This window comes from Bolinopsis microptera, chromosome 4, assembly GCF_026151205.1.
Source record: "Bolinopsis microptera isolate Bmic1 chromosome 4, MBARI_Bmic_1.0, whole genome shotgun sequence".
Taxonomy (NCBI): domain Eukaryota; kingdom Metazoa; phylum Ctenophora; class Tentaculata; order Lobata; family Bolinopsidae; genus Bolinopsis; species Bolinopsis microptera.
The window spans coordinates 3,893,541-3,910,690 of NC_087075.1; the positions used below are offsets into that span (position 1 = coordinate 3,893,541).

Sequence of the window (17,150 nt, forward strand, 5' to 3'; positions counted from 1 at the left end):
GTACGAGAGTTGATCACCCCTCCCTCAAAGTCATGGTCGAAAGTGCTCAGACCATGAACGTTTGGCTTGTTACCGATTCAATTATGAAACACATCGATGAGTCTTGCTTGGAATTTAGAAAATATAGGATGAATTTCAAAAGAATTGACTTTACATGTAGTGAATCACTGATCGGAGAAAACATGGGGAGCCAAATATCAACAGAGAAGCCTCAACTGATAAATATATGTACATCCCGGCATCAATACACAATGAAATAATAGAAATTTAATCAACTTATACACAGCACAGCTGTGAAATCGTTGGACACCTGAATGTTTTAAGTATCTCCAGAGGTTCTTAGTTGTCGGGGATATTGATTGATTGGTTCTTAGTTGTCGGAGCTGATTGGATTTCCCAAGCTAGCATGTTAATTAGTTAACTAGGTAAAATTGACAGGTTCTTAGTTGTCCGGCAGCCTACTACATATTGAGAATTTTGAGTGCATCTTGGTTGAAGAAACTTTTCTGGCTATTCTTATTCAATATAACATAAACTGACAAGACAGGTTATAAATAGCAAATATATGCGGGCATCCTCACAAACTATATTGTATGGTATCCTTATCATATAGTTGTATTCTGTACGGGGCACGGGCTACAGTCCTCGATCCCTTATCTAGTAAGTTACTTTTACTATGTGACATTGTATTCGTAACATTACAGTTTCCCGTTTCCACTGTAAAGCCGTCCTGTAATTTATAGTGTTTGTAATTAATTATCATAGCGGCCCCTCGTTTGGGTTCACTTCTCAAATTGAATATCTATTCAACACCTAATTTATGCCTGCACTTAACCTGCAGATATATTTCAAACTCACGCTAGGAACAACAATTGGTTGTTCTGCTATTTAAGCTGTTGGGATTATATTTATATTTATTCCTTTTGTTACCTTGTAAGTTGTAATCCTGGACAGGAGTCCACTTTATAACAATAATCTGCACAATGACTTTACTCATCACACCTCAAGAGTCAAGAACACCGCTCTATATTGTTGCTCCTTTATAATATAACTCATCTCACAACCTCTAACGAGCTGACCAGCTCTCCCTGCTCCTTTATAATACGTATTGTATACATAATTTGGGTGCAATATTCCCTCTACCAGCTCATGAGTCACACACTTGGAGTGTCCCGGACAGTTGGACAATGTAGGTACTGGGCAATTTTACTCGACTAACAAGTGTGGCGGCGCTTCCTTTTCTTTAACATCTACTGCTCTGTGCTACCTCTACCTTTTCTTCTCTAACTTAACTATACTGTACTATAACCTCTACCTTTTCTTCTCTAACTTAACTATACTGTACTGCTCTGTACTACCTCTACCTTTTCTTCTCTAACTTAATTTTACTGTACAGCTTTACCTTTTCTTCTCTAACTTTACTATACTGTACTGCTCTGTACTACCTCTACCTTTTCTTCTCTAACTTAATTTTACTGTACAGCTTTACCTTTTTTTCTCTAACATATACTACTCTGTACTAGCTCTACCTTTTATAACTTCTACCTTTTCTCACAATAACATAATATGCTACTCTGTACTAGTTTAACCTTTTTTTCTCTTTTATTTTACTTTTCTTATAATATCCGCCTATTTGTGGGATATCGCTATTATATTCTTGGACACTATCAGTTATATATTATCAGTTTAATGTTTTCAAAATTGCAGCTGTGCGACAATTTGATTTAACAGTTTGAATTTTACTAATTTGTTAGAGCGATTTAAATTGTAAAATCATCGCGCTCAAAATCATCTCAGTACAGCAGTTCAAATTTCGAAATGATTCTTTCGATCCTTTACTTCGTCTGTCTTCAAATTCCATTTTCTAACTAACTGGAGCACTTAAAGTTAACATTCAGTCTGAAGTCAACATTGTTGAAATATATACTAATAGCCGTGCATTTGCAATCCACGTGCATCCAGATGATGGATGGTAATGGCCACAAATATAACCAAAATTGCTTTTATTTATGAAGGAGTACCGTAAATGCAATCGCTTAATGCTCTAAAGTTCTATTTTCATGTAACTCCATGGCTGGATGCATTTTAGAAATTTCGTGCGAATTCAAAATATCGGTATATTTTACGGTTAAATTGCCTCACTACGGCGAGGGGACCATGTTTATTGTTTAATGATCATTCCGTCGAATTGTTTGAATTTCTTAGAGAAACATAAATGTTATTTTATCGGTATTACTATTCCTTCGATCATTACCATAAAATATTACGTGGTTAGAGCGAAGAGGCATACGAGTACAAGAAATCTAAACAGCGCTGTCATCGATTTGAAGCTACCTTCCCACATGAAAAATATATGTTGTTTTGTTGAAGTATTAGGTTTCGCTTTCTAATTCTTGTTTATGACTCGGTTTTCGGACTTTAGAAATTCGAGAGGACATTTAATCCAACCCGCAAGAGGTGTAGCCAATGTATTTAAATGATTACTCTAAGAGCAATCTTAATTTAAATCATGGTGCTCAACACATTGGTTCACAGGTTGGATTATTAAGGTGGTATCGATATTGTCGTTTAGTTCACATCCATTAGAGGTTTACTTCGGTGATATAATCATGGTTATGTAGTATAATTTCGTCACAAATTCTTGATTTCGTTGCGTGTAGTTTATATTGCTGTTACGATTGTTTTTGCTTATTACTTTTACTTTTAATTGCAGTTAATGAAATTTAATCGTTGTCCCCATTCGGAAGCGAAATGTTAACTATATTTACGTATATACAGTTTAATTAATATAGCTGTATAACAAGGGCCTTTTTTGGTCGAACCAAATGTTGAGCGGCCAAATTCGTGCACTGCCCTAGTTACTAGCAGTAAAGGCAAATAACTTTAAAAGGCAAATAAAGTAGGTAAAGTTTGTAATCGAAAATTAGCAAACACTAAGCACAAACTTTCTAAATGTAACTGATCCTCCAATAACACAGGAATATGAAAAAGAGACGACTCCTCGCTCCACTAATTCTCGGAACCCTCACCTCCTCCCTAGCATCAGCACAAAACTCCATCCTCGCCCTAACCAACACTTCAACCCCTCAACTTGACCAGATGACGCGGCTCAACGTTGAGGACACTCCCCAGAGCAACACTATGGATCAAGGTGAGGGTAGCTCTGACAGGACACTGCAACCAGCGGAGGTGTTTCTCATAATATCTCCAATACTGGCTGTGATTATAATGGGGCTTGTGTTGGTGGGGATCATGTTGAAGAGAAAGAGTGAGATAAGGGAGCTGGCGCCGGAGGATAACAAAGTTAGGTACGAGGAGTTCGTGGACATTGAGAATGTTACGGAGAATGTGGAACTCATGGTTCAGAATAGAGATGGATTTTCTTGAAGCTCTGTATGATAGAGAAGTTTTCTGGAGGCTCTGAAAGAGGGATTCTCCAAATTATTTTATAAAAGAGCGGTTTCCTTGATGTCACGCAAGCCCTTTTATTTGGTCTACTTGTACTGGTGGTTTTGGTAATTTTAATTATGAGAGATGGAAGACTGATTTGTATTTAAGTTATAAAATATTGGATGATAATGTACATCTGCAAGCTATTTAGGTTATATTACTGTCGTCCATCCCTAAAATGTCGTACCCTAGAAGTCAAAACCTAGTGCCACATATTTTCACTCCTGATGATATCATTTCGTAGAGTATCATGTCCCAATGCCCCTCAAAAGGTCGGACCTTGAAGGCTGGAGCCCGAATGGAAAATAACCGAAGCTATCTCTTACCAATACCTTGATACCTTGGCATTTAGAGTTGCCGGCTCATTGAAGTTTAGGACTACATTTTAGTTATCTTGCATTGACTTTGATATTAGCTGAATTTATGGCTGCTAATATATCGAATCTTCATGCTGATCAATTATTACGATTTCTCCTTAATTCAATGTTTTAATCAGTTCTTAAACTCACAATTCCTTTTAGTAAAACGAAATTAAATCGCGAGGTTTAAAGCAATTTCATTTATCGCTATTTGATATTACAACGTATATTAAATTGCAGTACAAAGAACATTTTCTCATTTAATTCAAGATGTTTCAATTTGATACATTTTGCGGTAAACTCAGCGAACTTTTTCAAAATACATACATAAAATAAATCATAATAAGTTAAATATTTCCTATATCAACGAAGCTGTCATTTTTCTGGCATACTGCTGTTCCTTCGAAAAGATCTGAAACTCTTCGAGTAGGTTCTTGTTAAAGTCATCCTTAATCTTCTGTTTGGACTTTGGCTGCAATTTTCGTCGTTTCCCTTGAACGAATTTAAGAGAGGACTTCAAATTGGTGTGTCGGGCAGAAGCTCTGGCTCGTTGGACGACTTTTCCAAGGGATTCCATATTTGGTAGCGTTTGATTTACTTCTGTTGAAGCATCTGCAAGGACTTCTGCGATCAGGTTCCGAGTTGCCGACATGGGTTGTTCAGCAGCCTTCCTCTTGAGCGTTGTTAGAGTTCGAGTCTCTGTGGGGTAGCCAAATCCGAATCGTGGTTGTGTGGTTTACTTCCAAGGGAAAGGGTGTTGTCTGTGAGAGCGAGGTAGCAGTGGCAGGGACATTTAAGGGATTTGTTCTTCTGGCAACGCCAAGCAGAGGAGAGGACGGTGTCATCATATTTCTTCCTGCTGTAGATATATCCGTCAGAATCAAGCACCTGTTGACATCCTCTGAAACCATTGAGGAACTTGGAGAAGGTAGGCATGACTGTTGATAGAATGCGATACCACTACCTTCTATCACCCAATATTTATACCTAAAACACTTGATCGGCTCACTCCCCTTGCATGCTTTTGGCACGTACGTCTCACATCCCTTGATACGAGAACCTTTAGCAAGGTTCCCGTCCCTTATGTGATCTATGAATCGAGCAGAGAGATCATGTTCACTTCTTAATTTATAGCTTCTAGTTCTATGTAGTACTTGTCATGCGAACTCTACCCCAGATTTAGCCCATTTCTAGGTCAATAATATTCAATCCATGAATCACATCACTAATTAATCGTGACATTAATTAGTAACGTGATCTGACCCCGGGATTAGGGAGCTAATGAAATCTTTTGAGAATTGATATCGGAAGTCAAATTTTACTCCTATGAGGGACTTTATTGTTTAAAAAATAAAACAACATTTCTTTTTACAAGTTTCAAAGCCGTATTCTTATCCTTAAGAAAAGAAAATGAAATAGATGCATGTTTTCGGAAAAATTTATTACTATCTCTAAAATATCACTAAAATAAGAATAGAAATAAAATTAACAACATACAACAGTTTATTGTTCATTTTATCAATAACCGAACTTTCCTTGAATAATTTGGTCGAACAATATACAGATATTGACCGTTGGAGAATAAAGTTTTTTCATCCGCTCAATTTGCCAAATCGTTCCGGTATCTCTGTCAATCTCACCATGTCTATCAACTCATCTGCTGACGCTGAAGCAATGTGTACAATGTACAATGTACAATGTACAATGTACAATGTACAATGTACAATGTACAATGTACAATGTACAATGTACAATGTACAATGTACAATGTACAATGTACCGAACTTTCCTTGAATAATTTGGTCGAACAATATACAGATATTGACAATGTACAATGTACAATGTGTACAATCAATGTGTACAATGTACAATAAACATTCGCATTAATTCATACGTTTTCAATGATAATTAACAAGCATTCTGCATATTAATGAAAGATCAGCTGTAAGTGACTGTGAGTGGCTGAAGCCAGGAAACCTTCTTGCGCAAAGTTTCCTGGCGTAGAAGAATTAAGAAGGGCCAGTGTAAATAACTTACTATTGGTTACTATTGGTTACTATTGGTTACTATTGGTTACTATTGGTTACTATTGGTTACTATTGTAACTTACCGGTCACTTTACACGTCACTGAGACTATCCTTCCCTCTTTAGTGTTTCTCGGAGCAGCTACGTTCACGGTAAATTCAGCCGTCTGCTTTGACTTCAACACAACTGAGAAGAGATTGAAATGGTTAGATAATAATATCTTTCGAGGTTGACTTAAAATTCAAGTTGAATACTCATTCAATATAATATGGTGAGAATTTGAAATTGCGGCCTGGTTAACGATGCAATAAACAAAACAGTCTGTGCACTCACCAGGGTTGCTGCGGGCACGTTTGTCTTTCTTGTCAGGAGATGTGATAAGAGGGAACCCTATAGTGACGTCATAGTTCTCTGTATTGGAGCAGCTGAGAAGATACAACTCCTCGTATGCGTTATTGTTTGTCACCTGCACTTTTATATACGTCCTGGCAGAGTAGTTGGGTATTTTTGGGCCGATAAATGCAGTGGAACTTGAAAGTTTAATTTTTGAGAGTTTGAATTTTAATTTCCTTTACCTAATATCCTTTAGTTTTTAAATATAATTTTTTGATGTAATTGGAGTATTAACCCTTATCTTTATTAGGTACTAAAGATGTCCGAAAATATTTTACCAAGAATGTTATAAAGATTTTGTTGGAACTTTTTAACTCATTCGTTGTCTGACTGTGGGAACTATTGATTTTTGGAACTTGAAAGTCTCTCACTGAAAGTACCAATAAAATTCTTTCATAGAAAGATAGAAGACTTGCTTTCAATGAACCACAGATGTGTGTAGCCTCCAAATAGAAACCTACTTTCTGTTTGGAGAGAGGGCGTAGAAGTTGCCAACATCAGTAATTCTAAGGCAGGAACTGGTAGGGTGGAAATAGTTGGGAGACACTCGCTGGAACTTAGTTCCATCCACTATCTCTCCTCCTAGAACAATCCTGAAACCTTCTGTTCCTGTAAAATAGTTGTTTTACATTACTTAATATGGTCATGAAACCAAATTTGTAATTAACTTTTTTAATTAAAACAAAACTACTTAACTGAGTCAGGAGCATGACAAATTAAAAATTGATATGTTCGTTTTTTCTTGGGAGTATTCCAGTCTAGCACAAGACACGATTGAGGAATTGGCAGATAGCCAAGCTACCTCACTAACCCATGTCAGGTGGAATAGTGAGTGTCACTACAAACGCATTGTCAGCCTGCTTGTCTGTTGCAAGAGCTCCTCGCCAGTGAACAACGTTACCTGCTACACCAACAAGCTGAGGTCAAGTAGAAGTTAGTTTATTTAATGCGTTAAAAAGAGTTCTTTTCCTTGTTTATTGATAGCTGTTGAGCGATATTTTACCTTTTTGTGCTTGTAGACAACTTTAATTAATCTTAGCTTTAAAAGACTGAGTTTTTATTGTTAATCAAACTTGGCAAGATGAAGTACTTACTTTGGCGTAAAGAGTGTTTGTATTTACTTTCTCTCCTTGGTTCAGCTTTATGACAAGATTTTCTTCAATTCCTAAAATTAACAATTCCTGGAGTAACGATATGGTTTACTCTGAATTACATCATGTCATTTTGGTGGATTCATTCCCTCTAAACAGCAAGCACTAAAGATCGATTAAAGCGACATTTGTCATCATAAAACTTCATAAAATCTATTTTAAAATGAAGACATCATACTAATAACATATACTACTAAAACATATACTAGTAACTTAGTTTGCTAGTTTATATTACGAGCTAACCAGGTTACTAAGTTGACAGGTTTGAAGTTGATAGGCTGCCTGGATACGAGGTTAATACCCTGTTACCAGGTTACAGAGTTACCAGGTTACCAGGTTACCATGGTGTTAAGGCTAACCTAAACAAGGAGCGTAGTTTGCGATTCTATTAGGACCGGTCTCATCTACAAAGTAAGCTTCAAAAGCAACCAGATATTCTCCTGAACTCTTGACTGAGTAGGTAAACGAACTCGCTTCTTCCTTAGAGTGAGAGTAACTGTTGAAAGGGGTGATATGATCTTTAAAATTAATTAAACTTAAAGAAGCAAGGGATGAGCAATGAATTAATCCGATTTTCATGATCAACAGAATAACGTTTACTAATAATAGTCGGTAGCATCTAAATAATCAGCCGAAATATCATGACCCCTCCATGCGGACCAACATCATCTGTAGCAGTATTTAAAGAGTGTTAAAGAGTGTTAAAGGGTGTTAAAGATTGTTAAATAGTGTCAAAAAGTGTTAAAGAGTGTTAAAAAGTGAAAACTGACCGGGTATTTGACTTTCCACTCCCCAGTACAAGGACAACTCTCCGCTGTCACATCAAAGATAACAGTGTTATCAGCAACTGACTCTGCTATCTTGATGTTTGGTTCTCCCGATCTGAGATTGCCACATCTGGCTGAGTCTCCGTCTGCTGGCTTCTCTAATGAAACCTAGTGGTAAAGGGGTGTAGATTAGGCCAGAGTATAAGAGAAGGGTCTACATAAAAATCGGGATTTAGCTAAGAAAGTTTTTAATTCCTTGGAGGATATCCGCACCATTTTGATAATATCAGTGATAAACGTTGTCAATCAGTACTGATAAATCATAAAATTCTGTTATGATTGCTTACCTTATTTAGGAGAGAAGCTGGTGTAATGGTAGCTATCACTTTGAATTTCTCCATGCTTGTATCCACTAGAAGTGACTTCTCAAGTTTTTCAGAAACCTCTCCGTCCTCCGCAGCACTTCTCTTCTTCCTGTGATCAAGGATAATGGTAATAATATTTAGCATCAAATAGAACTATAATCAGGCTGCTAACCAGCTTATCACACGCTAAAGTAGCCAATAATAGCCATATTACAGATGGTATCTGAGCAGCGATTATCAGCCATCTGTTATCTTAATAAGATAATTATCGTAATTAGTAAAAAACCTGGAATTATCAATAGCACCCTGTCCAACAACCGACAAAGCATTGTCACTCTCTTCTCCACAAATCAGAGCGTCTTTATCAAAAGCACCGTTTACAGTGTCAGTTACATTGTACACCCCATTCTCCTTCAGCAACAAGCAGAAACCACCTGTTGGTGTTACCAAATTAGTAACCTTACAGCCTAATAGTTTACAGTGTCAGTTACATTGTACACCCCATTCTCCTTCAGTAACAAACAGAAACCACCTGTTATAGGTTACCAAATTAGTAACCTTACAGCCTAATAGTTTACAGTGTCAGTTACATTGTACACCCCATTCTCCTTCAGTAACAAACAGAAACCACCTGTTGGTGTTACCAAATTAGTAACTAACAAGCAGAAACCACCTGTTGGTGTTACCAAATTAGTAACCTGTTGGTGTTACCAAATTAGTAACCTTATAGCCTAATAGTTTACAGTGTCAGTAACATTGTACACCCCATTCTCCTTCAGTAACAAACAGAAACCACCTGTTATAGGTTACCAAATTAGTAACCTTATAGCCTAATAACCCAGAAGCAGCTTTCAAAAAAGTTTTGGTGATATTTAATTCATTTCTCATTTTAAAAGGCTAATTCAAAAGATTAAAGAAAAGGACAAACAGGGCCAGGTATACAAATAATCTAATAATCCATAAAATGAAGATCAATGAGCTGATCATAATCGTCGCAGAGAAGAGACGACCAGGTTCAATATAGTAAGCTCTTCGTTAGTCATAAACTCAAAAGAATCAGAAACGCGTTATCGCGTTAAGTTTGGGATTGTGAATATTTTGTTGCACCTAACGATGTAATAACTAATGAGGCAACATAGTTATTACCTGTGTTGTGCGCCATTTTCACGTAGTTGCTGTCAATAGTTGGCTTACAGCTGTCGAACAGAATGAAAAACACAGGTGCTTTCTGAAATTGTGTTGTTTGTTAGAATTTTACTCGTTTTATCGACCGACATTTTTGCTTTTTTCTTTAAGTTAGAAAGATGCTCGACCTTTAAATTGTGAAAAATTTTACATTTTATTAAATTCTCATCAAATCTCACCGAATGATGAAATCATCTCACTAAGTCAAAAAGTTTTGAAAATCAGGATGAGTATGATAATAAATTAATGGTAAATTTCCTTTCCTTACCAAGAAAGCAAGACTTCTCATGATAGAGGAGGCAGACCTGAAGCAATCCTTGCTAGTAGCGTCTGTGAACACGTACATGACTGAGTTTCGGACCTGAAAATAATCTATAAAAGACATATGTCCAAATAAGGTCATGTTTATTGTCCAATGTGATTGTAAGGTCTCAGGTCATGTTTATATAAAGCGATTTGTTTCGTATGGACCATGGACATGCATCATAATTTTAGGCACCTGGTACATGATTAGGTAGCCATAAAATTAAACAGATTTTAAGTTGACTTCAATTCGTTTTTAATTTAAGGTAAAATTGATACAGACCCTCATAAAGGTGCTTCTATAAAGAGTTGACAATATACCATAACATGTTCTTTCTTCACAGTCGCCTGGTGAATAGAGTTTGTAGTAGTGTTTGTAGTAGTGTTTTGGGGATCGAATAATTTTCGATAGTCTAAATGAAAATATTTTCATTCAAATACATTTCTTTCATCTAAAATGCTTGTTTATTGAAGCTTGTTTATTGAAGCTACATTTTATTTAAAAGAGAGGCTGGGCCTGGTTGGCCCACGAGAGGATAGCATATGAATGCTTTGCCTACCTCTGGGGTATGGCAGTCCTGTGGGAGGATGCCAGTGGAATCAAGATGTGTAATCAAGGATGATGGTAAGTGTTGTGGGTGTGTCATAGATGAACGCTTAAGTGGTGGTTGAGTGTGGAAGAGAGAAAGGCGAAATAAGAAGCTACATATTGACATCTAAAGCTGCATATTTAGAAACTGCACTATATGCATAATGATGCTTTCTACTACGTGAATTGATAGATGTGTTGATTTAGAGTCTATTCACTCATTTAGTACCGTTTAAAATCCATTACGCTAATAATTTAATAATTTATATAAGTTACAAACCCCCGACGCTTGGTGTCAAGTTCTGAATGTATCTCATAATATCGTGCGATGTCTTGAACGTTCGGATAGTTGCTGCAAAACACAATAAAAGTGCTGTTAAAATCAAATACCAATATTAACATCACCATGCTTCCACTTTCAAAATGCTTTCACTTTCACTTTAACAATGCTTTCACTTTCACCTCCGAATCTGGGAGTAAGGTTACTGATGTGGTTCATCACTTGTTTGCCTGTTTTCAGTACCTTTGGGCCATTTGCAGCTGAAATCGTTGCTGTTATCAGCATCTCTTCGCATACACTACATCAGTGCACGATCGATATTGAAGTTACAACACAGCATAAAACGTACAAATTCGGAGAGGTCCACATGGTTAATAATAAATAAAGTTGGATCACAAACCGGGATTATCAGCGAATGTAGTAACGATAAACTCAGCTTCAACGCCAGCCTTCTGCTGCTCTAATATTAGCTGCTGGATGTACGCTCTCACGTTCTTCATATCATCCTTCATGCTACTGCTGGTGTCAATTACAAACGCCATTGTCACCTGGTATTTTGAGATTAGATCAGTCTTTATAGTTTATTCTGTAAAGCACAAGTAGCGATTTTTAAACCGAAAATGTCTCCGGGTTTGAATTTACGTCAGGGATCTATAATCGATGTTTTTTAAAGATCCAATGAAAATATAACATTTGTATAACCTGGTATTTCCCAAACCTTTTTATTGAGATGAAGAACATCTTTGAACTTTTCCTCGCCAACCGAGTTCCTGAACTCATCGAATAAATCTTGGGCACTCCACGAACCTGCAACTCAAACCGTTACATAGCTTCAAAACTTATCAGTTCAGTACTTATTTAATAACTTACTTACTTATTCAATAACTTACTTACTTATTTAATAACTTACTTACTTTATACGTTGACCTAGATATTGATGTGCAAGACAGGGTTGTCATCTATAAGGACAGTTAAATCTTCCATATCTTGACAGCTAACAACAATATGTAATCTAGGACACACTCAGTACTTACCCTCATCATCACTCCTCTTTCTACGTTTATTGTAACTCTCTATGGCCCCCAGGGCTCTTGCCATGTTCTCCTGTGCCACAAAAGTATTGCCACTCACCATCGCAGCTTTTGCTACTTGGTAGAAGTTCCCTGCATCACCTTTCTGTGCTGCTCCAGCCTGGGTGCAAAGAGATTGGTGTTGATATGAGACCATGTAGTTGAGTGTTGATTGTTGATAGTGTTGATATGAGACTATTTGGTAAACTACACCGATATTGTAGTTGACATAAAACAGGAAACCAGGACGCGCAAGGTACGGGAGGCTTATCTAATATCTATATTATTTTGACCGACAAAAATAATCGACAGTCAATTTAGAGACAATCCTTGGTGCAGCACTAATACATACCTTAGTTTGTTGGATAAACTCCATGAAGTTGACCAGATCAAGGAAATTGTTAGTTTGAGGAATTGCTGACACCACTGTGTCTGCTGCTTCTCCGTAACATTCACTTGCTTGTCTGCCCCTGTAGTAGAAATGGGTTTAGCTGGATATGGCAGGGCTTCTAGACAAATAGACAAGAAACGGACCAAGATTATAACAAAGATTTTTTTTAAAGATCATCCATCATATAATCTAAACAAGATATGAAGTTAGTTATAACTTTAAGTAAGTTGTAATTTTAAGTAAAGGTTCAACTATAGTTTACGTACATATATTCAGTTCCATTGCCCATCACAAACTGCTGGTTTGAGTACGGAAAGGCAATACCCTCAAGAGTGTTTCTGGTCGTACTGTCGAACAAACCTCCCCTGAAATTACGGCAATTTAATATTGGATTGTAGAGACTCTACCAAATCTGATCGAGAAGATCATAATTAATTAATGAGACAACCAAGTTCCTTCAATAAAATAATCTTCTTTTAATAATTGTTAATTTCCATTCAAAACTAATCTCTCTAACCGATGGTCAGAATCGAAGATCATTGTAATTAGAAACTGTTTATTCAACTGTAAACTTACTCGGCGAGCTTGAACGCAGATAAGATCAGTAACAGCAAATTGTAATGCATCGTTCAAACCACTGCTGGATAGGAATCACTGTCAAGTTCACTAGGGCAAATGAAGGACTGATGCCAAATTAACAATGAAGCTGAGTTGGAGGGGTTAGACAGATCAATGCTCTAGACGGAGGATATACGGTGTTTTGAAACCTAACACCGCAGCGACCCTCTTATCTGGGTTTAAGTTATAGGGAGCGACACAGGACTGCTCATTATAAATATCAATAAACTTAATCAAATAACAGGAGTGATTCTGAGATAAGATATGACAGGTGGTGGTACTTCGACCGCTTTAAAAAAGAGAAAACAAAGAATTAGGGTAGTGCGGTGCAAACGAATGTAGTGGCAAAAAGGGATATGAATCCACCAGAACACTGTGCGGTGTTTTTTTAAATCGATGGATCGTGTCTAGGAAAGTTCATATCATGATCTGGCTGCCACCCAAGATGGTAATCTGATGTTATTTTATAAGAGATTGAACCGTAAGCGAAACCCAGAGTTAGAGCGGTTTTCTGATTAGCGTTATTAAGAGTAATACAAGTAGGCTGAGTCTGTTTGAGACTATGTATGTCGTATGATTCTACCGCAATCTAGAATGCGCGTCATTACAAGCACACTTGTGCCGACTAAGGATCAATTTGAGTTGAGGCATGATCGTAATAACTGATTCATTGATTTTAAAATGTTGTATGTTTGATAGATTAATTTATCAAAAGAATTTCAACATAAGCCCACAAACAACAAAGCTCACCAGCAAGAAAATCAAAACAAAAGCAAAGTAGAACAGTCAACAGTTCACTCAGCGAGATGTAGTGACAATCGTGGTTTTAAGTGATGTTGAGAAAACGTAATTGTCATATCCGGAACGGAAAATATTAGCAGTGATTGATTGGCAATTTCTCTTTGAATTTACATTTATTTCGTGATTTGATTTCAAATGATCGTTTTCACTCATATCTGCAGTAATTAGATCATTTTAAATTGAAATCAATATCGTTATGCATCGTATAATATAATTTAGTTATAAAATTAACGTTGTTAAATTCGATGTAAGACGGTTCAAATTAAACTTTTACTTTATTATCTGTTGTATATATCTGTCTTCACAATGACGAACAATTGATTCCCACTCACATTTTCACGTTGTCACGTCGAGAATTTGAACGTAAAGAGGTCGTTAAAGGAGAACCGCGAAATTCTAATCACTATCATTGGCTTATAAGAGTATAAATACTCTTGCTAGGGATGGATCCAATACTATATTCTTTTGTGTTCTACCTTATCGGCCCATTTATTGTCGGCTCTTAATTTTTATTCCTCTGCTCATAATTAAGGTCTTAATTTTGTCCACTCTCAGTTTAGTCCGTTCGATAACAAGCTGGCGGAAGTGCGCTCTGTTACTTCCGTAATGTCACTGTTATTTGTTGTTCACAGCTATACCAGCTTACATACATGAACATCTATAACCGCTCAGTTTGTACCACGCTAATTACTAATATTACACTTCATCCCATGTAATAATAACGGTATATCCCATGTAATAATAACACTATATAACACTATATCCCACGCTTACAGTTTATAGAGCCTCAACAACTGTTCCAATCTGTCTGTCCACATGTTTCCATGTCTCATAATTACTACATCAGTTCCGTGTTGGTTGCTTACCGGGGTTTTAACTAGATCATTCTGGTTTCTTGCCTGATTTTTATCTTGTTTCTTATCTGGTTCTTAACTTGTTAAAGGAAAAGGAGGATATGGAGTTCCCCGAACCTCATATTCTAAACCGGTCTCTGGAGAATGGTGAGGATGGAGAAGGTTCTCAACCCTTATCCGAGATTCAGCATAGTAAGTACCGTGTTTTGTGCCGACTAACAATATGGCGTTTCTCTGAACTTCTGTGTACAACTATTTAGAGAATTGCACAGACCGAGAGTGCATGCGGCCCCTGCATCTACGTTTATTAGGGGTCGTACACTTTTAAATTAAAATCAATTCAATATTCCGCCTACCGATAGGGCAGTCCATAGATCTTCTGCTAAAGTGGCGTAAATCCTTTCGTCACATTTAATGGCCTGATAATCTGAGAACAGTGTTACGACGAATTATCTGTTGATAGTTGGATAATATCCGGTTGGAAGAGACAAGGACAAATGAAACAGGAAGTTAGGAATGTAGGCAAATTTTCGGCGTCAACGCCATCTTCAGGCTCAAATTATTTGCATTTCTAACTTCCTGTTTCATTTGTCTTTGTCTCTTCCAAACGGATATTATCCAACTATCAGTATTTCAATCATAAGACTAATAAACAGCGAACTACTCCATCATTCGAATTATCTGTTGTCTAACCAAAATTATAAATGCCGACTTTTAAATAGTATGAGCAAAATGGACAATACACCAACAGGACTCTGTACCTAATTTTCACAAATTTAACAAAGGCTAAGTCCCTGTTCAACAAGATCCCACTTGTTTCCCTCTTCTATCTAAGTAATCCAAGTTCTACCCTGTAATGCCCTTTGTTCTGTACTATCTGAATATCCCATGGCAGGACTCATCACCGCGGTAGCTGAGCAGTTAGCATGTCGTGTGGCATACTCAGGGCTGGCCTCTCCTAATTCTTCTTAGGGAGTGAAGAATTCTTATTGTTTCCTCAACCGAGGTTAGCTGAGTCTGCGATTAAAACCTTTATACTGATCAAGGGTGTACCTTCTTTTCATTCGTATTAAGGGTCTAATACACATACCCCAGCATTTTAGAGTTTAAACTTTAAAGATAAATGTCACAAATAAAGTAATGGTACCACGTTGCCCTGCACCATTATTTTCCTCTGAAAGGAAACTAAACTGCTCGCATACAACCTGGTGACCAAACTGCCCATGAATATTCACTAATATGTCTACGCGGGCTCCAAATTCCTGGTGACCAAAAGGCCCATGAATATGCAGCATTCTACGCGGGCTCCAAATTCCAAAGGGCCAATAAAACAGTGTGCCCCAAATGTGCCCCAAATGTGCCTAGCTAGCTTACCAAATTCCCTTCTTGTCACATAATGACTACATCAGTTCCGTGTTGGTTGCTTACCGGGGTTTTAACTAGATCGTTCTGGTTTCTTGCCTGATTTTTATCTTGTTTCTTATCTGGTTCTTAACTTGTTAAACGAAAAGGAGGATATGGAGTTCCCCGAACCTCATATTCTAAACCGGTCTCTGGAGAAGGTTCTCAACCCTTATCCGAGATTCAGCATAGTAAGTACCGTGTTTTGTGCCGCCTAACAATATGGCGTTTCTCTCGTCGCTAATATATCAGCAGACACTTTGTCAAAGAAGTCCTGAAATCTAAATTATAAGTATTTTAAATCTGTCCGAGGTGAGCTTGCTTCAAAAATTAACATCATCTAAATGTTGTTGATTATATTGTTAGTGTTAGTGTTACTGTTAGGACCGGAAAAGCATTATATTAGCCTTGCAATGTATATTATATGTACAATGTACAATGTATACTGTATAGAGGTATAGGTCAAAAAATTTAAAATAAAAACGGACACATTATGTTATTTGCCTCTTTTACTACATTTAGAGGCTTCAATAACGACTTAAGAGATCGCAGTTACTTCTGAACCGCCGTGTGCTAAAGTTTTAGCAAAGAGGAAATGCCATAATCCTCAAAAGTGTAATGATATATATTAATTATTTGATTATTCAATTTATTAATATTATCATTTAAGCAATGTACTAAAGTGTTGTACTCAACTTCTCAAATAACATTGTACTTTGTAATCTCATTGGATCTAATTCTTAGCTAAGAGATTTTTCTAATCTCTACCTCTACACTTTATCGTTACTGCTTTATGTAGCTACATGTATTGTCGTTGTTTTCTTCAGATTTCATCATGTTATGCACAGTTGTAATGTAATGCTTCAGTGAATCTCTCTCTCCATACTTCTCCGGTACAATTATAATTTAAATCTGTAAATGTGTAATCTTGAAGCTGTACAGGTATAATACGACAGTTATACTCTTCGCGCAAAATCAACAAGCGGATTTATTGACAATTCCACAAGCGCGCAAATCGGTGCGTACGTAAGTAGCCTCTGAGAGGCTAGTCCACAGCCTCTGAGAGGGTAGTAGTAGCGCCTCAGAGGCAAGTGACTAGCCTCTCAGAGGCTAGTCCACAGCCTCTGAGAGGGTAGTAGTAGCGCCT

General features: G+C 37.1%; 2 protein-coding genes across 3 annotated transcripts in view; one reads left to right on the forward strand and one right to left on the reverse strand.

The window, feature by feature from the left end:
• The window catches only part of LOC134814429 (uncharacterized), a 112,845-nt gene that overhangs the window by 37,274 nt on the left and 58,421 nt on the right, over nt 1-17,150 (forward strand). The window lies entirely within an intron of this gene.
• Nucleotides 3,919-13,106, reverse strand: LOC134814427 (uncharacterized). Its single transcript, XM_063822537.1, has 20 exons — nt 12,906-13,106; nt 12,596-12,694; nt 12,291-12,408; nt 11,903-12,059; nt 11,587-11,675; nt 11,269-11,416; nt 10,869-10,940; nt 10,283-10,347; nt 9,965-10,057; nt 9,658-9,739; nt 8,798-8,945; nt 8,494-8,620; nt 8,150-8,314; nt 7,739-7,859; nt 7,323-7,393; nt 7,040-7,145; nt 6,690-6,837; nt 6,169-6,320; nt 5,920-6,021; nt 3,919-5,475 (listed from the first exon to the last, which is right to left on the reverse strand). Exons 1-20 carry the CDS (start codon nt 12,953-12,955, stop codon nt 5,402-5,404), a joined length of 2,187 nt encoding a protein of 728 aa, XP_063678607.1. The 5' UTR covers nt 12,956-13,106; the 3' UTR covers nt 3,919-5,401.